Source organism: Maniola hyperantus, chromosome 6 (assembly GCF_902806685.2).
Source record: "Maniola hyperantus chromosome 6, iAphHyp1.2, whole genome shotgun sequence".
Taxonomy (NCBI): domain Eukaryota; kingdom Metazoa; phylum Arthropoda; class Insecta; order Lepidoptera; family Nymphalidae; genus Maniola; species Maniola hyperantus.
In genome coordinates this window covers 3,113,891-3,137,659 of record NC_048541.1, presented here as the reverse complement: position 1 = coordinate 3,137,659, position 23,769 = coordinate 3,113,891, and the positions used below count along the sequence as shown (strand labels likewise).

At 38.1% G+C, this 23,769-nt stretch overlaps 2 protein-coding genes across 2 annotated transcripts in view; one reads left to right on the top strand and one right to left on the bottom strand.

The window, feature by feature from the left end:
* LOC117983290 (nose resistant to fluoxetine protein 6-like) overlaps positions 1-10,739 on the bottom strand; it is a 29,722-nt gene extending 18,983 nt beyond the window's left edge. The window contains exons 1-4 of the mRNA XM_034969790.2: positions 9,418-10,739; positions 7,462-7,700; positions 4,880-5,103; positions 3,082-3,233 (exon numbers count right to left, since the gene is read on the bottom strand). Coding sequence (XP_034825681.1) covers positions 3,082-3,233; positions 4,880-5,103; positions 7,462-7,700; positions 9,418-10,693 — 1,891 coding nt within the window. The 5' untranslated portion in view covers positions 10,694-10,739. The remainder of the gene's footprint in view (positions 1-3,081; positions 3,234-4,879; positions 5,104-7,461; positions 7,701-9,417) is intronic.
* Positions 1-23,769, top strand: part of LOC117982930 (neurotrimin-like) — a 563,100-nt gene that overhangs the window by 449,103 nt on the left and 90,228 nt on the right. The window lies entirely within an intron of this gene.

The following is a 23,769-nucleotide window of genomic DNA, read 5'->3' as shown; positions in this document are numbered from 1 at the left end:
TACTTATTATACAATTTAAAAAGATAAACTGATAGTTCATATCAAACCACTAAGTCTAGAAACTTAAGATTAATATATACTAAGTAATATAAAAATGAATCACTAATTATTTTTTTATAATATTCCTTGAAGTACGAGGATGGTTCTTACGGAGAGAAAAATTTAATTCAACCTCCCCCTCAATTTTCTAAACTCTACCCGAGCGAAGCCAGGGCGAGTCAGCTAGTTATCTATAAAGATCGCAGACCGCTACTAAGACAAAAAATTTAGAAACTAAACGTGAGCAAAGCCGTAGTTGATGAGCTAGTTCAAAGAAGTTTAAAACGACGCGTCACGTGGATAATGTACGAAAATCTGTCTGTAATACGTTACAGAGAGATTTTCGCAAATCTCCCACGTGGTTTTGCGGCTAACTTTATAGTTGAATAATGACAATAACCAATAACAAATGATCACCGCCCGCCTCAAAGCCACTAAATCCCGGCTGAAAATGTGACAATCAATATTGCGCACATTGCTGCCTCTCTGGGTCTACAATAAATAATGTGCGTAATGGTATTGGTTGGAAAATAAGGCTGACTACACTCGGAGCGTTTGATTAAATTCTGCTTCTACGTTTATCGCTCATTCCATTGAGCTATGACCAGACTGAAAAGAATACCCGGCTGAGTTTCTTGTGGGCTCTTCTTAGACCTGGGCACGTTTGAAACCCTCGTAGCTTTAGTTTTAAGTAAAAATTATCACCAGTATAAATCATCATCTTACAAACGCAACAACCGACCATCAAGAAGAGTAATTTAATACCTATTTTGAATAAACCATTGGACTTTTGACTTTTGAATAGAAAGTGCAACTATGTTTGGACTTGGGCACATTTGGACAATATAATATCACTTACATAATTGGTGAGCTTCCGTTGTAAATCTTGAAATAAGCCGAAATTCAGCCGATAAGCACCCATTATGGAACATGATAGGATGGTATATAGATTTCACTATAGAATTGGAAATTAAGGCGGGAAATGTTTTAATCTCAAGATAATAAAAGCAATAATTAATGTAGAAATTTCTTACTACAGACAAATGTTTACAGACTAATTTTCCACACATAATATAAAAAAATCTACTAAATTTTAAGTATCCATCCATACTATCCATACTAATATTATAAATGCGAAAGTGTGTCTGTCTGTCCGTCTGTCTGTCTGTCTGCTAGCCTTTCAAGGCCCATCTGTTCAACCGATTTTGACGAAATGTTGAACAGCGATAGCTTGCATCCTGGGGAAGGACCTAGGCTACTTTTTATCCCAGAAAATCAAAGAATTTCCACGGGATTTTCAAAAACCTAATTCCATACGGATGAAGTCGCGGGCTGATGGTTATAAATAAATATGTCCTTTGTTTATCGGTGTGGTGATGAAATAGAAGTTTCTTTCACTTTAATTATTATATTATCTTGTAAATTAGTGATACTTAATTAATTTAAAACTTTAAAGGTTTGACCATAAAACAGACGTTTTTTTCAACGCTTTGATTTTGATCGCGGGGTCTGTAGGGTTCCTTATTCCCTCAGGGTCATAAATCATTGTTGTGGCGGGGCACGCGGCATTGATAAACATGTCACAGGTCTTGTGATAGCAACAATTAGTTGACGTGACCCGGGGTGCTGCAACTCGAGCTATAAGACTTGTGTATGTAATTTATGCTAATTAAAAGTACTCGTCGTTCGGTGTCAATTTGAATCACAATCGAGTTGAACTCTTGTTACTTCATCTAGGTTAAGGTTGGTGTAGAGGTCCGTGGAAATTGTTAAATATTTTTTCAATACTTTTTTGTATTTGTAGGGTTCCGTACCTCAAAAGGAATAACGGAACCCTTTTAGGATTACTCTGTTGTCTGTCTGTCAAGAAACCTATAGGGTACTTCCCGTTGACCTAGAACCATGAAATATGGTAAGACGGGAGGTCTTATATCAGACATGAGGGGAAAAATGTAAAAACCGTGAGCTTGTGGTTACATCACAAGAAAAAAAAATTGACATGTGTTCATGTACAAATATTGCTATTAGTAAGATTACTATACCAAGTGGGATATCATATGAAAGGGCTTTCCTTGTAAATTCCAAAACAGATTTTTATTTATTTTTAGGCATAATAGTTTTTGATTTATCGTGCAAAATGTCGATAAAATACGATTGAAGTACGGAACCCTCAGTGCGCGAGCGACTCGCACTTGGCCGGTCTTTATTTTTTGCTAAGCAAATTTTGTATCCGTATTATCTCCTTGTCACGACCTTGATGTTGGCGTGAATAAGCAGAATAAGGGATGAATGGCGGTGAGGGTTGGGGGAAGGAAGGGTTGAAGTGTGAATAAAGCTTTGTTTTTAAGTTTGGTTTTTGGGAATATCCCGACTAATATTATAAAGGCGAAAGTTTGTATGTGTGTGTGTGTGTGTGTATGTTTGTTACTCCTTCACGCAAAAACTACTGGATTGGATTTGGATTTCTAGTGGGAGGCGTCATCCGTGGCTAGTCAATAGCTGTTACTACCCGAGATAGCATACCGATACAATTTTGTATAGAAATCGATTGGGGATTGTTTTTTTTTTTTAGGTTTGCCTTATTTTTATTTTAAGGCTGAGATCTATAGCTATGAGCTATGAGAGCCTATTTTGACGTTGCTCAGACTTAACTCTGTTAAAAGGTGACACGTTATATCGCTGGCATAGATCTGTATTGTTTTAACTGATACTTAAATATGAGTAAAGAACGCTCTATAACTGTTTATACCTACTAGTAGACTGTATCGTCACATATTATCACTACCCCTGTTATAAATGCAAAAGTGTGTTTGCTTATTGGTTTGTTGGTTTATTGATTCATTGGTTTGTTGGTTTTTAGGTTCGTTGGTTTGTTGGTTTGTCCTTAACACGTCGCAACGGACCAACGGATCGGCGTGATTTTTTGCATGGGTATAGTCAAAGACTTGGAGCTGGATAGGCTACTTTTTATCCCGGAAAATTAAAGAGTTGCCACGGGATTTTCAAAAAAGTTGCGGGCATCAGCTGGTCGATAATATTTACCTGAAGTTTTCTTTTCTTTTTTTTCTTCGACTTCTGTTTCTTCCTCTTCAGATTTTCCTTCATCTGACGGTTCTTCTTCCGAGTTATTTGTGCTAAGGTAATCTTGTAGAGTAGCAATCAATACCAAAGTCAGAACTGTAGCGTAAAGGGACCTGTGAACAAGGAAAATTTGCTTTTATTCAATGAAAGAATATGATAGAATATGCAATGCCCTTCTGGCTTCCATTTTCTCCTATATCTATAATGTTGGTACCTATCTTCAAAAGAAGAGTGAAAAGGATCCTCCTAAGCAGTTACGCTCTACCTTAGAATGCATCACCACCTACTATTTGGTGTGATACTACACCAAACCCCTATTTTATCCCCTTAGAAGTTGAACTTCCAAAAATCCTCTACGTCATAATAGCTATCTGTATGCCAAATTTCAGCCCAATCCGTCCAGTAGTTTGAGCTGTGCGTTGATAGTTAGTCAGTCAGTCAGCTTTTCATTTTATATTATTCATATAAAATGCGATTTTATTTATTTTTGTGATTCATATAGTAGGTATACTTTACGGGGCTGAACTCGCTACCCTGTCTCATTTATGATCGTGTTTAAAACGTACTAAAGTAGCATCGACCCGGTATCTTTGTTTATTAATCTATTCAATTATTTCATCAAATTAATGTAAAACTTATAGATATAACTCTCCCCTAGCATTAAATCTGATTAAGGTACTATTTTCGTTCCTCGATTTATTTACCTGAAATAGACATTACCCCTTGAGAAATGAGAACCCTTTTAATTAAACGCGCTAATAACTGCTTCTAGACAGAGTTCCAGTAAATTTCGTTTTATACAAAAGTCCAAGGTACCTTAAATCGCAGAACTTTCATTTACAAAGGCAGGATTATATTCAATCATCTCAAACCATCCGCGCACACCAGCCCAATACTGAGAACGGGTCTCCTAACAAACTTCACACAGAACTTACAGGTAGGTAGTAGGTATACAGGTTTCCTAGTTTCTTTAGGGTTCCGTACCTCAAACGGAAAAACGGAACCCTTATAGGATCACTTTGTTGTCTGTCTGTCTGTCTGTCGGTCTGTCAAGAAACCTACAGGGTACTTCCCGATGACCCAGAATCATTAAATTTGGCAGGTAGGCATCTTATAGCTGACATTCGGGGAAAAATCTGAAAACCGTGAATTTGTGATTACATCACACAAAAAAATTAAATTGTGGTCATGAACTAATAATTAGTATTTTCAATTTTCTAAGTAAGATAACTACATATATGAAATGGGGGTATCATATGAAAGGTCTTCACCTGTGCATTCTAAAACAGATTTTTATTTATTTTATGTATCATAGTTTTTGAAATATCCTGCAAAATGTCGATAAAATACGACTGTAGTGCGGAAACCTTGTTGCACGAGCCTGCCTCGCACTTGGCCGGTTTTTTTTTAATTTAAACTATTTTATTTGTCCTAAATTTGATGTGTTTATTTATTTATTTTTACTTTTTATTCCACTTATCTGTCGTCTATCCTTCTCTTATTTACTGATGTATTTTTATTAACTTTAATTAATTAGTACACAGTACACCCCTTCCGCTTTCTTTAATTTTTACTATGTCATCTATCCTAAGGTTGCCTGGAAGAGATCGCTATTTTAACAGATAAGGCAGCCTATTGTACTTGCAAACATCTTTGTTATATATTCTATATATTCTATTGCTATGGTTTTTGTGTACAATAAAGATTATTTTACTTTACTTTACTTTATCTTGAAAATTCGTCTTTAAAAATCACTTACAACGTCAAAATGGTAGGCAAATCCAGCCACTCCTTCCACCAGCTAGCTCCCTTCCTGGCATAGCAATCATGCTCGTCGACCTTGACTCTTATGCTGATACCAGTTTTGTACTGGTAATGCTTGACAGCATCTCTGAGGATGACTTCCACGTCATCAGGGCTGCAGGGCGAGGGGACGCAGACTCCCCAGCTTAGCGTGGAGAAGCGCGGCACGAAGTGACCTGGCTAAACAAATTATGATAAGGTTTAGAAGACAGAGATATTAAGAAATTTAAGAATACAAAAGAAATATTTAAAAAAATGTACATGTCGGGATTAAGCCTGTTGCCTTCATAAAGATGATGATGATTAATCAGCCGCGCGATTGCGGGTGAATGACAGCTACAATGTCACGATCGCAATCATCTCTGATTGGTTAACGCTTGCTCACTATTGGCTACAATGCATTGTTGCAACAAGTTACAAGAATCGCACAAATTCAGCCAAGCAGAACAATTGAGATTGTGATAATGATTGATGCAGATTTCAGACAATCGCCCTACAGAATAAGTCAGGATTACAACATATTAGATTAACCGATTAATTCTCGCATTATGATAGACAACACAGACTACCCTCAACAATTACTATAGCAACCCTTATTTATGAGTCATGACATGACTCTGATGATCTCATGAGTCTGCTATGACTAGACAACCCTAACTAAGTCGACATCTCTATGGTCGACATACACATAAACATTTAAAAACAGTCATGCAAACTTCTATACCTACTAATATTATAAATGCGGAACTGTGTCTGTCTGTCTGCTAACTTTTCAATTCCCACCTGATTAACCGATTTGGACGAAATTTGACACTGAGGGTGAGATCTATAGAGCGCACTCTGACTTAGCTTAGACTTAAGACAGAGTTAAAACGAGACAAAGCTATATCTCTCACATAAATCTGTCTCGTTTTATACTTTGTAAATATAGTCTGAGCAAAGTCAAAGTGCGCTCTATAGATCTCTGCCTGACATAGCTTGCATTTACTTTTTGTACCGAAAAACCGATGGTTAAGGCGGGGCACGCGCTGCGGTGCGTCGAGTGGAGGTGCGTTTAAAGTAAAATCCGGTGCGGAATTAATTCAGCAAACGCGCGCTGCTATGTAGTTCTATAAGTTCACAGATTTTGCGGGGAAAAAACGTAAGTACAGAAAATTACCGTAGTGCGCGCTAGCTCAGGATACCTTTTATCTGCGAAAATAAAAGAGTTCCTACAGGGATCCCACTGGAACCCTTATTCCTGGCATATAAAAAGTTTTTGTCCAGGTTACCTAGCTACCCACACTGTACCTACTTACCTTTCCTAAAAATCGGATGAGTAGTGTAGAATTGACGATACGGAAGTATAAATTCAAGAAACCTTTGCATAAGGAGCCTCAATAGCTCAACCGGTATAGGAGTGGACGGAAAACCGAAAGGTCGACGGTTCAAACCCCGCCCGTTGCACTATTGTCGTACCTACTCCTAGCACAAGCCTGACGCTTAATTGGAGAGGAAAGGGGAATATTAGTCATTTAATATGGCTAATATTCTTTAAAAAAAAACTGAAATTCATTATTATTTTAACATACTTAATTTTGTAATATTTATTTACTTTATCATATAACCTTTTTCATTGAAACCTAGTTATAGGTATATAGTATAGTACCTAAGTTACTTATTTATTAGCTCTTATGTTTAGTTTTAATTTCTGTAGTTTCTAATTTTACCTGAATTTTTTGTGTTGATGATAAATTAACCTTTTTTTATCGTAATGTATAAAAACGTTGTATGAAATCCTGGTATTTTTAAGAAACCCTGTAGGTACTTGTATTATTATACCTATACGACGGCCATTAACAACTCCCACTGCTCTTAAAATTAATTACTTCGATAAAGACATCCTTAACATTATGTAAAGTTGTCTGCATTTAATATCCACTGAGCTTTTTGGATAATTTTATTCATTTACAGTATTTACTTAACTAAACACTTTTGTGAATTTCGGTTTTTAAAAAATCTATATGTCTGTCTTCAGAATTCAAGCTATCTTTGTGCCAGATTTCATTGAAATCGGTTATGCGGATGGATAAGGTAATAAACAGACAGACAAACACACTTTCACGTTTATAATAGTAGTGAATATCCGGCTGAGTTTGTTGTGGGCTCTTCTCAGACTTGGGCGCGTTTGGAACCCTCGTAGCATTAGTGAGTAAGCGTAACATGTTACCTGTCCATACTAATATTAAAAATGCGAAAGTGTGTCTGTCTGTCTGCTAGCCTTTCACGGCCCATCCATTCAAGCGATTTTGAAATTTGGTACCTACAGAGATAGCCTGCATCCACGGAAAGGACATAGGCTACTTTTTATCCCGGAAAATCTAGGATTTCTCACGGGATTTTTGAAACCTAAATCCACGCGGACGAAGTCCCGGGCATCATCTAGTTCTGAATAAATAATTTGACTTTGACTTAGACTTTGAGTGTTAGTATGGACAAAGATAATATATTTATCTTTGGTATGGATGAATAGCCTTTACAACACGAAGTTATACTCACATCATCAATTCTGCTCTTGAACAAATTTCTGGACTGCGCCAGATGAACAGGCGTCTCCAGAGCCGGATGTTCTGCCTTCAAGTCGATCATGGCCAGGCAATACTTGCCCTGGACTCGGACTATACTGCCAGTGTCCAGCTGTACTCTGGCCCGGATCCCCAAGCACTGGTCGAAGTCACCCAGCTGTATGCCGTTGCCTTGAAGCAACCCCGAGGGAATCTTCGCTGTTGCGTCGAGCACTGTAGGTAATGAAAAATTTCACATTTGTCCAACTGTCGCAACCCTTTGGGAGCAATTCAACGCAAACGTTTACAAACACAAAGTTTTCAATGTAGGTAACTACGTATTCTACAACTGTAGAACAAGTGCTTCTGTAAATATGAGTTGAAGATAAAAAAAATTATAAAGGTACTAGATGATGCCCGCGACTTCGTCCGCGTGGATTTAGGTTTTTAAAAATCGCGTGGGAACTCTTTGATTTTCCGGGATAAAAAGTAGCCTATGTCCTTCCCCGGTATGCAAGTTATCTCTGTACCAAATTTTGTCGAAATCGGTTGAAGGGATGAGCCGTGAAAGGCTAGCAGACAGACAGGCAGACAGACAGACAGACACACTTTCGCATTTATAATATTATAGTATGGATTAGACGTAATTTATTGTCCGCGACAGGTTGCGATGGCAATCGAGGTATGAGGCGGGGGGATGAACGGCCCCGCACACCCGCACGTCTCCCGCGTTCGCCCGCACCGAGTTGTTCTCTCCCCGATTGCCATCTCGACCTGTATATAATAATGCATTTATTCATAAAAATATACAAAAATGCTTGAATTAAATTTATTACTATTGTATTTGGATCATCATCATCATCATCCCCACCACTGGCTCAATACGGAGCACGGCTCTCCTCTCAGAATAAGATGGATTTGGCATAGTCTACCAGGCTGGCCCAGTACGGATTGGCAGACTTCACACGCCTTTAAAAACTCTCGGGCATGCAAGTTTACTCACGATGTTTTCCTTCACCGTTAAAGGAAGTGATACATAAATTACTTTAAACACACATTATTTAAAATCTTGTAAATTAATGGTTATTAATAACTAGCTGATGCCCGCCACTTCGTCCGCGTGAAATTAGGTTTTTTAAAAATCCCGTGGGAACTCTTTGATTTCCCGGGATAAAAAGTAGCCCATGTCACTCTCTAGGTCTTTATTTATACCCATGCAAAAAATTACGTCAAATCACGTGATTGAGACAAACCAACAAACAAACACACTTTCGCATTTATAATAAGGGTACTGATTAGGTTTTCTTACGTACATTACGCTGTTGAAAATTCTGATAGTACTTACGTATAGTATGTTAAACAAATTCGCGTGTTTTGGTAGATATTAATGTCGTGTTAAAATGTCATTCAATAAAGTTAATGTATCTATGTAGGCTGTATCTTTTATACTACACGGTCATTACCGAGCTGTTAAATAATTGTTTATTATATTCCGTTATCTGTGTTTATTACCCAGGTAAGCTAACTTACTAAGGTAGCCTTTAGCCTCACAAAATCTTTATTAAAAATACTAGATGATGCCCGAGACTTCGTTCGCGTGGATTTAGGTTTTTGAAAATCCCGTGGGAATTTTTTGATTTTCCGGGATAAAAAGTAGCATATGTCCTTCCCCGGGATGCGAACTATCTCTGTACCAAATTTCGACAAAATCGGTTGAACGGTTCGGCCGTGAAGGGCTAGCAGACAGACGGACAGACAGACAGACAGACGGACGGACGGACGGACACACTTTCGCATTTATAAATTAGTGTGGATTAATCAACAACTCACCTTAATTTTAACTGTATAATAATTACGTATAGGCATCCTAATGAAAAGCTACGTTAAAATCTAATTTTAAGTTTTAAAGTAAACAAACTCTGTTGTTATTAAATGTTAAACAATTACTCACTATTTAAAGCCCATAATTTTGTTCCACGCAACTGTCTCAAAAGTATTTGCCCGTGACGCCGACACTCTGGATTATGTACGCGTGAAAAGTTTGGCGCAAACGTTGGGAAAAATGCGTACAAATCCTCAAATCTACTATGTAATAAGTTTCGCCTGTGTAAAGCATCAGATAGTTGGTGTAAGCGGCTGTTTTCGCTCTCAGCTTTTGTAGTTTCTCTTTTACTATCAACTTTTTTTTCCGAAGTTGTCTCTACACTCTTTTTCGATTCTGGAATTTTTTTAATCTTTAACGCATCATTTTCGACATCTTTTTCTTTACTGTTCGGTAACGGTTCTTTACTGTCAGTGCTTTTTTGCTTAGATTTTCCATCATCTTTCTCTGTAATTTTAATCTTTATACTTTTTTGATTTGGTTCAGATACTATCGGGTCCTTTGTCGAGGTATCTTTTGGTTTACTTATAATCTTAATTTTTGGTAAATCAGACTCTTTTAAGCTTTGTTTTAAATCATTTTCTTTGTCACTTTTCTTTTCAATTTCTGGTTTTGGCGTGGCTTTCAAAGGCTTTTCAAATTCAGCTTTGGATTTTAAGGATTCTTTAATAACGGTTTTAACATTCGTTACATCTATTTTTTGCTTTATTTGGGTCAAAGTTGTATCTTTCTGACCATCTTTAATTTCATCTTTGTTATCTTTGAGTTTTGGCGCTGGTTTCACAGGTGCGGTCGATTTTGGTTCATCTATTTTCTTTTTAGAATCAACCACAACTGGTTTCTTATGAACAGGTAACTTTGGCAGATCATAGTCGTCATCGTTTTCGACTTCACTATCGTCGTCGTCGTCATCATCGTCGTTGAAATCTAAAATCAACGACACTTTTTTAGTTCTAGGTTTCGTATCTAATTTAATTTTTGTTTCAACCTTTTCTAAACGCTCAAAACTAGCTTTTACTGAATCACTATCTTTATTATCATCATTATCAATTTTTAAATCGTCCGGTTCATCCTTTTTTGTCAACTTTGCCGTAAAAGCATATCGTTTATCACTAAAAACCTTCTTAATATCATCGAAGGAACGTTTCGCACTTTCTTTTTTAAAACTATGTACAACGGGGTCAAGGTTACGGTCACTCACACCACAGTCCTCACATTTGTGTCTTCGTTCGGGTTTCACTTCTTGAGAGCGTCCAGGTAAACTTACGCGGAATGCGCTTACCACTGTAACTAATATAGGAACGAAGATTAAAATTAGAGCTAGCGTCCATCTGTGGCACACCATGGCCGCCGCGTGAGACGCTCACGGCGCCATCATTCGTGCGACTGAAACTCACTTCAGCCAGCAGCCCTGGCGCTATTTCCGTCACACTCGGTACTCTCTCGTGGTCAACCGCAGATGTTTCATTGATGGCGATGGAATACGAATCGGGTTATAATTTTCAGTAGTTATCAAAAGATTTTAGTAGCAAAACAGACTTTCCCAGACGGAGTTAAGTCGAGTGTACGGGAGCGAGGGCGCAGTATTGTGGCATTCCGCCAAGATTAGTGTAAAAATAGTATTGCAGAGGCGATTGTCCGGCCGCGAGTCGAATCGATGACGATTGGATTGATGGAATAACATTAGAGTGATTGATTGACGTGTGGCGTTATCGGTGTCATTTCACTAACCATCTCTAATTGGGTGACAAATGCATCCCATCTTATTATAGATAAATATAAAATATGTAATAAGTAGTTTAATCCATACTCGTATCATAATTATATATGTCTGTCTTTTATCTTTTCACGGCTTATTCGTTTGACCGATTTTGATTAAACTTTATACAGAGATAGCTTGCACCTCGGAGATAGATGTGGATTACTTTTTATTTCGGCGTCATCACGAGATTTTTAATAAACATACATATTCAAAATCAAAGAGTTCCCGGGGAATTTGGAAAAACGAAAATCCACGCAGACGAAGTCGCGGACAACAGCTAGTTAAGTAATAATAACAGAAAAACCTAAAAATACAAAACAATAGGAACCAAAGGTCTGTGATCGTCAATTGTCTCTAACAAATCCCTCAGCACCCTTGAAGAAGTGTCGCAACTCGCAACCATTTACGATTGGCACTCATCAACCGATGACTGAAAACAAAATACAAATAATTGTAATGCTTATTTCAATACAATAAGAATCAAATTGCTAAGATTGCCAGTCGCTAAACAGTGCACGTAAAAATAAAACATTCAATCTTACAGGACCTGCCGAATCGAATTTATAATGACGCATCATCTATTCTTTGATTTTAATTTACTTCTGCGATATATTTTAATAACCTTTACTACTCGTCGATTCGATTTCGTACCTTGCTGTAAATAAAGCAACGTTGAACCATAAAGCAGAATCTAATTATTCCTCTCCTTAACTCAAACGGTTATGAATAAATATTAGGTATGCATTAGCTTGATAGCTAGATAGGACATAACTTGATACCAAACATCAAAATCGGTTAAACAGATGGGCCGTGAAAAGCTAGCAGACAGACAGACAGACGGACGAACAGACAGACAGACACACTTTCGCGTTTATAATATTAGTAGGTATGAAAGTACCAAACACTCTCACGAAGTCAGGTTAGGGTCGAGATAACATTTAATAAAGCATCTGACCCTTGTTGCATTTGGCGTGGAAGTCGTAAAGTTTACTTGAAGAAACAATGAACTTGGCAGATTTTCAATAATTTGACTGATCACCTTCTACGTAAAAGCATTGTTGCATAATTATAGTAGCCGCGACCTTGCTTGGATACTTTTTTTTTAAACATCTTGAACTTTAGCGTGCAGAGTAACCATGACTCATCAATCATCACTCTCGAACAATAATTATTATAGTAAAAAGCGTAATTCATTTCAATGGTTATCAAAATAAAACTTTATTTACTTTATTTTGGTGAATTAAAAAACGTATCCGTGAAAAATATCCTCTCATACTGGTCTTGTACCTATACCATAGATTAATTATTATGACTTTAACGTCATCTGAATAAGGTAAGTTTTACAATCCAATGTTCATAAATGCATGTGACTTTTGGAAGTTTTTTATTTGCAAACAAAAAACCTAATAACTTTAATATTTCACTATGTGATTTTTGAGTGGTTAATCTTAATTCCTCATGAAATAGAAACACGATTGGATACATTTTCCCCAATAGAAAAAAATCCTAAAACAAATTTTATTATTTTGGTTTTAATCGGAAACAGTAGGTACCTACCTAATTCGTTTATCTGTAGATTTTTTAATTATGTGGATAGTTACAATCTCCAAAAATATCATGTGCCTACTTGTTTTTTTTTGTTTATTAATATTATCTAATTAACTAACAAAGTCTATAGCTATTAGCTACTTAAACGTTCCTATATCTGTCACAAACGTAGCATACTTTATATTCTTACGATACGGTTTACGGGTTACGCTCTCTGCATCCGATCCGAATCCATGAAAATAGGTACGGAGTACGGACATGATAAACTCAGACCGAATTCGGATATTACTTACGCACTTTGAATCTGAGGTAATGCGAAAAGATTCATAAAAACAGTAGGTACTATGGCTACTTCGCTCCGAATTTCTTCCGGATTGGAGACTCACGGATGAAGGAGAGAAATCGGATGACAGAAGTGGGACTAGTGCGTAAACAACCATACAAATAGTTCTATGACTATACTTCGAAACGTATTTTCAAAGATTTGGATCAGATGCAGTGTGTAACCACTCTAAGACTTCATAATATTAGGTAGGTATTTAGGTACCTTTATATCACAACCACATGATTATTAATAGATTAGGAGTATAATAAAAGAATATAGGTATTTACAATGTTATCATAACATTTGGTAAGTTATTATGCGAACTACCTACCATCTTAAACCGAGCTCATGATTCGTTGGACAGGTATAGTACGCGACAGATCGAGACGACCATCGGGGTATGAGGTTGGGGGACCCCTCGCACACCCGCATGTCACCCGCGCTCGCCCGCACCAGGTTAGTGCGGGGGCTGTGCGGGTGTGCTGGACATTCCCACCCCGATTGCCATCTCGAGATGTCACGTACTACGGGTATTATGGAGAGCAACATGTACAGTACGCGGCAGAAAGTAATGTACATCGACATTTAGAAGGAGATAGCAGATTTGTAGAGCGCTGTCCCTGTCGTTGAGACCGCCAAAACGTCATATAGATATGAGTGACAGAGACAACGCTCTACAAAACTTAAATGTCATTCTAAAGCCCATTGTAAATTACTTTTTATCGCGAACTGTACATAACTAATACCTAAAGCTTTAGATACTTTCAGTGTATACTGTACTAGCTAATGCTCGCGACTTCGTCCGCGTGGACTACCTACTCAAATTTCAAACCCTTATTTCACCCCCTTAGGGGTTGAATTTTCAAAAATCCTTTCTTAGCGGATGCCTACGTCATAATAGCTATCTGCATGCCAAACAGCCCGATCCGTCAAGTAGTTTGAGCTGTGCGTTGATAGATCAGTCAGTCAGTCGCCTTTTCTTTTTATACATTTAGATGTACACTTTGTACCCGTCTGAAACTCGCAAGAGTTTATTGGCAGCTTTGTAAATAAATAAATAATTAGACACGTATTTTTTCGTTTTCAAAGTTGACTGACGTCGTGACTGAAATACAGAGCGTCCGTATTCCAAACTTTCAGAATTCATTTTGCAGACAACAATAAGTTTTTTTGTCACTTCTTCTGCCCTCACTTCAATCTTTAGTGTAATGGCTGAAAATCCTTTCTATTATCTTCGTCTGCGTTGCAAAATTGAAGCTTGAAGACCCAAAGTCTTCGATCAGTGCATGTTGCCAGTGATGACATATGAATCCGAGACATGGTCGCTAACTATGGGCCTCATAAGAAAGCTCAGAGTCGTTCAGCAGGCGATAGAGAGAGCTATGCTTGGAGTTTCTCTTCGTGGTCAAATCAGAAATGAGGAGATCCGTAGGAGAACTAGAGTTGCGAAGCTGAAGTGGCAATGGGCAGGGCACATAGTTCGTAAAACCGATAGCCGTTATGGTCTCAAGGTGCTGGAATGGCGACGTCACACCGGAAGACGCAGCGTTGGAAGACCCCTTACTAGGTGGACGGACGATCGGACGAGTCGCAGGGAGCCAATGGATTCAGGCGGCGCAAGGCGCGCGGTCTGTCGGTCTGTCAAGAAACCTACAGGGTACTTCTCGTTGACCTAGAATCATGAAAAACCGTAAATTTGTGGTTACATCACATAAAAAAAATTAAATTGTAGTCATTAACTAATTATTAGGATTTTCAATTTTCAAATTATATCTATGTTTAAGAGGCAGAAGAGAGGTGTTCGTGAATCAAAGAAGACAAAGGGTAGGGGGCGTGATGTCATCACAAATTCAATGTGACGTTCTAAAAGAGGATAACCTAACTACGTTATTTTGAACCCTCTTTGAAACGGGTATCAAATAAAAGGGACTAGTGTTATATTATAATTCTAGCTAGTACAGACCTGTACTGAGTAGAATATTAAAGTAAGTAGGCAGTAAAGCGAATTTATACCTACTTTGCGTCTTTGTTTTATACCTGTTCATCATCATCATCATCATCATCATGACATCTGTGAACGTCCACTGTTGGACATAGGCCTTCCCATCCTGTGGTGGCGCTCTTTAGGGAAGGGCTGTACCTGTTAACAGTAAACTATTCGAGTTTTTGAAACTCAGACAAATCAACCCAGTAAATGCTTACTTTGCAAAAAAACTGTGATAGCTTAGTGGCTAGGACGTCCGCCTTCTAATCGGAGGTCGGGGGTTCGATCCCGGGCACGCACCTCTAACTTTTCGGAGTTATGTGCGTTTTATGTAATTAAATATCACTTGCTTTAACGGTGAAGGAAAACATCGTGAGGAAACCTGCATGCCTGAGAGTTCTCCATAATGTTCTCAAAGGTGTGTGAAGTCTACCAATCCGCACATGGCCAGCGTGGTAGACTATGGCCAAAACCCTTCACACTCTGAGAGGAGACCCGTGCTCTGTAGTGAGCCGGCGATGGGTTGATCACGATGAAATGCTTACAAGTAAGTAAGAATATCGTCCAATTTTCATGAAGCTTGAAGGCTTGATTGATCATGCATCACCATATCTCATGAACCGTGAAGTTTCTGTTGCCGCTGTAACAACAAATACTAAAAACAGAATAAAATAAGTACCTGTTTCAGGGGTCTCTCATACAACGAACGTGAATTTTTTGCTCGTTTTTGCTTGATATTGATAATGGCAACAGGTAGACGCTAGAAATATTTACAGAATATTTAGTTATATAGTCACTTTAAAAATGAATGACTAAATTAAAATAAAGAAATATTTAAGGGGGGCTCCCATACAACAGACGTGATTTTTTGCCGTTATAGATAACTAGATGATGGGAACTTTTCAATTTTCCGGGATAAAAAGTAGCCTATGTCCTTCCCCGGGATGTTAGCTATCTCTGTACCAAATTTCGTCTAAATCAGTTGAACGGTTGAGCCGTGAAAAGCTAGCTGACAGACAGACACACTTTCGCATTTATAATATTATAGTATATAGTATAGTATGGATGGTACGGAACCCTTCGTGCGCGAGTCCGACTCGCACATGGCCGGTTTTTTTTGGCTGTCGTGTAAAAAGTAGAAGTCGCGGGTAAAGGCTAGTTTATTTAAAAGCACAGATTAATAACTCTCACCATTATACAAGGCTCGTGTAATCATTACAACCTTTTAACCTTTTACATTTTCTCGAAAGGAGAATACCTATACAAGTAGTTGTGAATCAAAACCGCTTACATGAGGTCTGGGTTAATCTGACCTTGGCTCACTTACAGATCTCCCACACTCGTGTATGTCTGTATACAGTTAAAACGTTCAAGGGATTGAAATGTTACGAGCGTACTTTCTTTCATGAGATTGCAGCCTTAAGAAATTGTAAAAACTCGGTCAATTGCGAAGCGGACTCGCAGACGAATGGTTCTTGAAAAAAAATATTTTTTCATCGCCGCGGTGATATGTTGATCATGATAATTAGGTACGGAACCCTTAAAGAGCGAGCTGGACTTTCACTTGGCCGGTTTTTTCCTTTTGAGGTACGGAACCCTAAAAACTGCTATTGTAGAAATACGATTAGCAATATTCTCTACTGATGGCAGATTCAGGGCTACTTCACATTATCTTATCAAAAGGTTATTTTTTTTTTCATATTATAATAATGTTTTGATTTAGTATTATTTCTTAACAAGATGATAAAAGTATTTGATGACGTCCGTCTCCAGGATGCATGTGATCTTTGTCATTAAAATTGGGTTAACGGATGTACCGTGAAAAGATAACACCGACAAACAAACATTAGTTAATTAGTAGGTACTTATGGGTTTGTTTATTGCATACAAAAAAATAGTTAAAAACCGGTCAAGTGGAGTCAGACTCGCGCACGGAGGGTTGCGTACTACAGTCATATTTTTTCTACATTTTGGATGATAAATCAAAAACTGCATAAAAATAAATAAAATTCTGTTTTAGAAATTACAGGTAAAGCCCTTTCATAATATGATACCCCATTTGGTACAAGTAATGTTACTTTGAAAGTTGAAAATACTAACTAAGCATTAATTTGTTCATGAAGATATTTTAATTTTTTTTGTGATGTAACCACAAATTGACGGTTTTCAGATTTTTCCCTTTACGGGTGCTTATAAGTGCTACTTAAGTAAGTACCTGCTTTTGGTCAACGGGAAGTACCGTATGGGTTTCATGATAGACCGAACCGGTACCGAACCCTAAAAACACAATATAGAAACCTAATACTAAAGCCAGGTATATTTTAATGTAGATAGGTCCTACTAGTATTTTTGAAAGAATTTTAATATTTGAATATATATTTGCATATTATATTTTTTTTTTTTTTTTTTTTTTTTTATTATTTTTTTTTTTTTTTTTATTACAATAAAACTTAAAGCTAGCCTTATCTAATTACTATATAAATCATGACCGCGTGGAATGGTGCCAAGAATACTGGCTGCATTTCCGCGCTGGACAGCCAGGCTGATCCGCTGCGCAAAAAATGAGCCAGCCCTTCTGTCACCAGTTGAGGCTATTAATCGCGGTGAAATGTCTCGTAAAATATTTTTAGCACTAAGACTCCATGGCCCCAGGGTCTCCACGGCAAACGGCACAAAAATGTAACTCTCTATAAGAGAGGCATACTTGCGCCGCTTGCCGTTTTCAGCTGTTTCTGCTGCGGCTCCCGGTCTTGATGCTGTCTTCCTGATATGACACGGGGCCAATGTGTCAACGCAAGTTGCGTCCCACATTAGCGCCCGTCCCCGTTCCCAGGGAACCAGCGTCAATCCATCAGGTCTCTTGCCATCATCCCGACTAATCCCTGCCGGCTCAATGAGCGCAGGAATATTTATGGTGGCAAGAGCTCTTTTAATTGTATCGTTAAGAGAGCCATGCCTAAACAGCCTACCGGAGCTCCTTTGGCAAGAGAGTCCGTGGATTCCAAATTTATCAACCTCTTTTCCACACGGACATCTGTGCTGATGGCACAGTGGTGTTCCCAATCTGAGACCTAGAGCCACACGAAAACTTTCGTTATCTAAAAGTGTGCCGAGATTTTTTGATGGCAAGGCATGCAGCCAATACCCAGATTCCTTTTCGGATAATGCTAGAAGCCTGGCACGATCTCTGTCACTTGTAAGATTTTGAACCAAATTCGTATGTGTCAGTTGAACCAATGGCAAATCCCAAAGTTTTTGTGTAGTACGTTCCTTCGGGATGTCGACATTGGGACATCTGACCTTCCAACTCTCTAGGGCCTCTGTGGCATAGGTCAATGATGAATTGGATTTGAGAATTTGAGAGCTAAGCTCTTTTATACTATGCACAGAGGACAGAAAAGCCGGAAGAGCTACACTGGAAATTTTCCTCACGCCGATGCCACCGTACTTGACCGGTAAAGTTGCTTGGTTCCAGGAGTGCTCATCAAAAGTTAAATTTAGAATTTGTTCTAGTGTACTTTTAAGGGTGGCATCCATGTTATCGAGTAGTCCATGAAATTTCCAAATTGGGCTCGCGCGGAGAATGTAAATTAATTTAGGTACAAAAAGGCAATATTTTAGGATCGAAAATGCAATGTGAGAATTTAGAGTGCCCAATTTGTCGGTATTAGCCGAAAATGTTCTGACTTTTTGATCCAAGAGTGGTTGTATGGATTCATTATAAAGAGGAGCACCGAGAAGGCAAAGTGAACGTTTATCAAGTATTTTAATATTAGGTGAAATTTCATTGAATAATTCAGAGGCCAATAGAATTCTTTCTTGCGACAGTTTTTCTGTAAAAAACAATTCGCATTTCGAAAAATTAAGTTCTAAACCAATTTTCCCAAACTGTTGCTTAATATGATTAAGATCTTTTAGAACGTCATCCACGTTGCCCCCAATGGTTCCATCATCAAGATACCATATGTTAAATTTAGATGTTAAATTTGAGATATGGTTATGGATCCCTAAGCTGAACAGGGCCGGACCTAAAGGATCCCCCTGCTGAACGCCTACAGAAGACTTAATATCGCTATCTCCAAAGAATAATTTAGAAGCAGAGCTGTAACATTGCCAAACATATGGGTAAATTTCAGGAAGTTGCGTTGAGACTTCTGTCAGCAAAGTTGCCCTGTCCAAAGAATTAAAAGCATTCTTTACATCTACTTTCAGCAGTACCTCAACCTCGCCATTCGTTAAGAAAGTACGAGCCGAATGAACTGCTGCTTCACAACCTCCTTTACTGCCGAATCCAACTTGAATAGGTTGGAATTTATCCTTTAGGGTAGAGACTATGTGACTACACGCTAATTTTGACGCCAAACGGCGAAAAGTACAGCCAACAGCGATATATATTATTTTATGAAGATGCTCCAGTGACGTAGTGAAACGTGCGTAGAGTGTGTCAGATAAAATGTATAATATGTTGTTGCGTGGTAGTACTAAATACGTGCTGTTTGTTTTCCTGCATATGCAAAGTAACAGGGCGTGCAGTGCATAGTGCATGTCATGGTTGCACCATAGAGATTTTCTTTTACTCACCGATTAAGTAAGGTTTTTCTTAGGTACAAGTGTCACTCCGTCAGTCCCTTGTTGAATTAAAATTCTTAGGAACAACCTAAGAATTCAGAGTCTTTAAAATAATAGCTACAATAATTTAGTAAAGGTTTGCATCCTTCTTTATTTAATTTTTTTATTTCGTGTTTGTGTCAATTTTTTCTAAGCTTGTCACGAGTCACCTTTGATGCTACTGATGACTTCTACACTATTTCATTAGATCCCTGTACTTATTTAATTAATCTACTTAGATAGTTTTTTGGGATGCTAAGCGAGGCAATTCACAACTGAAATCTTTCGTCAAAGTATAAAGTCTTTTTTTTTTCTTCGGAATAATATTATTAATGACAATTTATGCATTGCCAGTGTACTTAGTATCGTGGCAACCTTTGCCAGATACCCTTTTAATAATTTGTTAAAGCGTCAGCTTTTATAAAATGACGTATAAAGTAACGTCTAGACCTCACAGGCTCTTTCTCTAGTAACATCAATGAATGACTTAATAATATCAAGAATCAATAAATCACTAAATCAGGAAGTAATTAGATGATTTGGATTTGCCATTTTAACATAAACAAAAAATCTGTTACAGACATGAAAAGCTGATTAATTTTTGGCAAATCATTTTGCGCATTCCACTGTGGGTCACGCGGTAGAAAAAAATTCCCGTTTTTCTAGCAAAAAATATCTCAGTAGGTACCTGTATATATAACCAACATCTTGGTATTTTATTTTTTATATTATAAATGCGAAAGTGTATTTGATTGTTGGTTTGTCCTTCAATCACACTGCAACAGAGCAACGGATTGGCGTGATATTTTGCATGGTTATAGTTAAAGACCTGGAGAGTGACATAGGCTACTTTTTATCCCGGAAAATCTAAGAGTTCCCGCAGGATTTGAAAAACGAAATCACATAAACAACAATCAGAGCGTATCAACATAATCTACCTTACATTTTTTATACCTACCAAGTAATTATTATTATCATTTTCAAGATTACCAACTTGGTATTTTCATCATGTACCTAATGAAGTACCAGACGACGCTGACGAGGTAGTCTAGATGTAAAAAGACTATAAAAAGATAATAATTCATACCTACCCGTTACCATCTAAAACAATTTCAGGATAAACGAGTCTTGTCCCGGAAATTATATTCTAAATTACAATCACCGAACCGAATTGATTTTATTTTAACGATGAAAGAAAACGTCGTGAAGAAACCTGCATGATATTCTCAAAGCGAATGAAGTCTTCGCACTTAGGCAGTGTGTTGGGCTATGGCCTAAAATTTTCTGAGAGGAGACCCGGCAATGGGTTGCGATGATGATAATGATGAACCAAATAGATATAGGAATAACTAGAGCCTCAATAGCTCAACGGCTAAAGGAGTGGACTGAAAACCGAAAGGTCGACGGTTCAAGCCCCGCCTGTAGCACTATTGTCGTACCTACTCCTAGCACAAGTTAGACGCTTAGTTGGAGAGGAAAGGGGAATATTAGTCATTTAACATGGCTAATATTCTTTAAAAAAACTGCCGCCCAAAATGTACCTATGGATGTCAATCTAAAATAACCTAAATGAAATCCAAACATCCCGGTGATCCCGACTCCACAGTTTTGTTAGCCGTATCTACTCGAGCGCTTTTGTAAAGCGCGAAGCTAGAAACTAACGAAAAATTTCGTGAATATAGCGAGCTAGATGAAGCTGAATGAAGAGATGACAAATCGGGTCTTATACGTAGTACATTTAGAACACTTCACAATAGCACTCAAAGTATAACACTGCTGCGCGATTGCGGGAGAATGACAGCTAAAAAGTCACCATCGCAATCACCTCTGATTGGTTGGCGCTCGCTCACTATTGGCTAAAATGCATTGTTGCAACAAGAATCGCACAAATTCAGCCAATCACAACAATTGAGATTGTAATAATGATTGATGCAGGTTTTAGGCAATCACCCTGCAGATTGCTTGGCCTAAAAAAGGATTGCAATCACCACTAATTGGCTGATACACTCTCACCATTGGCTAAAATGCACAATTGCAGGCAGAATACCAACAATTCAGCCAAAAAAATTCATTTTTGGAGGTGTTCTCTTGGCGTAGCATAACATCATCCCAATTGTTAAAATACTTAACATAATATTATGATATTTGGTTTTTGTCCTAAAATCGAGTTTGGCCAGTAACATCAGTCCTGGAGATAGGTATACAAAAAAAGCTCTGTACACGCCATTAGGCTAGAGTGCATTGCTCGCCCTTCGAAGTTGCTTATCTGGTTTGTCAAGTTATGCTCTAGGCAAGTTTAAGGGCATCTTAGATTGCACATCTTTACGACGCTCGAGTTAATAATAAAACATACCAACACACCCCTCGTTAGGTATAGTACGCGACAGGTCGAGATGGCAATCGGGGAGCGAACGCCCTGCACGCTCGCACAGCCTTAGCCTATAAACTTTAACAATGGAAAAACGAATACTGACTTGTGCTTCCCACTTTGCCTTTTTAGAGTTCCTTAGTAGCACAAGAAGTCCTTTGCGTCGTAGTGTTTAGTCCGTCTGAAGAAATAAACTATAATATGGCTGTAAAGTTGAAATTTAGCAAAATTGTAGAAATATGTTACACTCCCATACAGAAGCATAAATATTAAAGTCAAAAAAAATAGGAAAAAATCCTGAAAGTAAAAAATAAGAGTCAAAAAAATATTGGTTTACCCCTCGATAGATATTTTAAAATTGCGAAAATCAAGTTGCTTCGAAAATCAGGTCGGCAATCGCAGCTTCGGCGTACTTGTAAGGTCAGTGTTGATAAATTATTAGGTGAAGTTGCAGACAAATATATATCATAAAATTACAGTAAATAAATATACCCATATACCTACTCATTTAATGTATTTCGATCATTAAGAATGCATGCAATGCACCTCACATCAGCACTCTGGGAATGAAATGCGATGTGATGTAATTTAATACCTTACGTTATAACAAACGTGAGCATCTAAGTACATAAAGAAAATTGTCTTTTCAAGTAAACCATCTAATCTAAATACATATAAAAGGAAAAGGTGACTGACTGACTGATTGATCTATCAACGCACAGCCCAAACACTGGACGGATCGGGCTGAAATTTGGCATGCAGATAGCTATTATGACGTAGGCATCCGCTAAGAAGGGATTTTTGAAAATTCAACCCCTAAGGGGGTGAAATAGGGGTTTGAAATTAGTGTAGTCCACGCGGACGAAGTCGCGAGCATAAGCTAGTTTACGAATAAAACTTATTGCACCATCTACAAATATATTATAACAGGATAACAAGGTTACCTAGGTCCTTACCTTAGGTCACCTACAGCTCAAACCCAGTGTCTAGAACCCTAGATTGGTTTTAAGGATTTTAGTTTAGTTTTCTCACCGCATCCGATTCGTATCGGAGAAAATATTCAGATTTAGGAAACTGTGATCGAATCCGCATGTCAGGTGCATCAGTTACGACGGATTATGCTTACCGTCCGCAAGTAGCTCGGAATGAGATCACACGCAGTCAGCTAGCGTTTATATGTAAGTATAGCAAAAGCTTATGCCCGCGAAGACTACGTCGCGTCCGTGGTGGACAGTGCACATCAGCTGGTTAAGCAACGTTGACTTAAGTTAATAGGTATGCACGTAACGCCTGCTTCTATCCAACATCATCAATCGCATCAACCAATAGGCGTCCACGGCTGGACTTAGGTCTCTTGTAGGGACTTCCACGCGCCACGGTCTTGTGCCGTCTGAATCCAGCGGCTCCTGCCACCCGTTTGATGTTTTCTATGGAATATTTTTTGTTTATTTATAGGTTCACCGATTAAAAAATACGACCAAAAAAATCTGAGATAATTCTACGACACTCAAATAGTCGGCTTGTGCACTGCGCGCTGTGTCCCGACTCTCGACTCAATTCCCCTCTGCTGGTGTGCGCTGAGCCTAAACTATTAAACGTGTTTTAGATTAGACTAAGTAATTAGTGAACTGCACTATGATTGCTCGTATTGTTAAATCGATATTAAATTAATGCGATACTTAATCGATATGTTGTGGCCCCATTAGGTACGGTGCTGTTATCCTGACACGGATAAAAGTTATAAAAAACGTTCGTGTCAAATGGCACGTAAATAAAAATAAGTAGTTAATACTAACTGACTGCCTTGGCCTCGTTCGGGTTATATT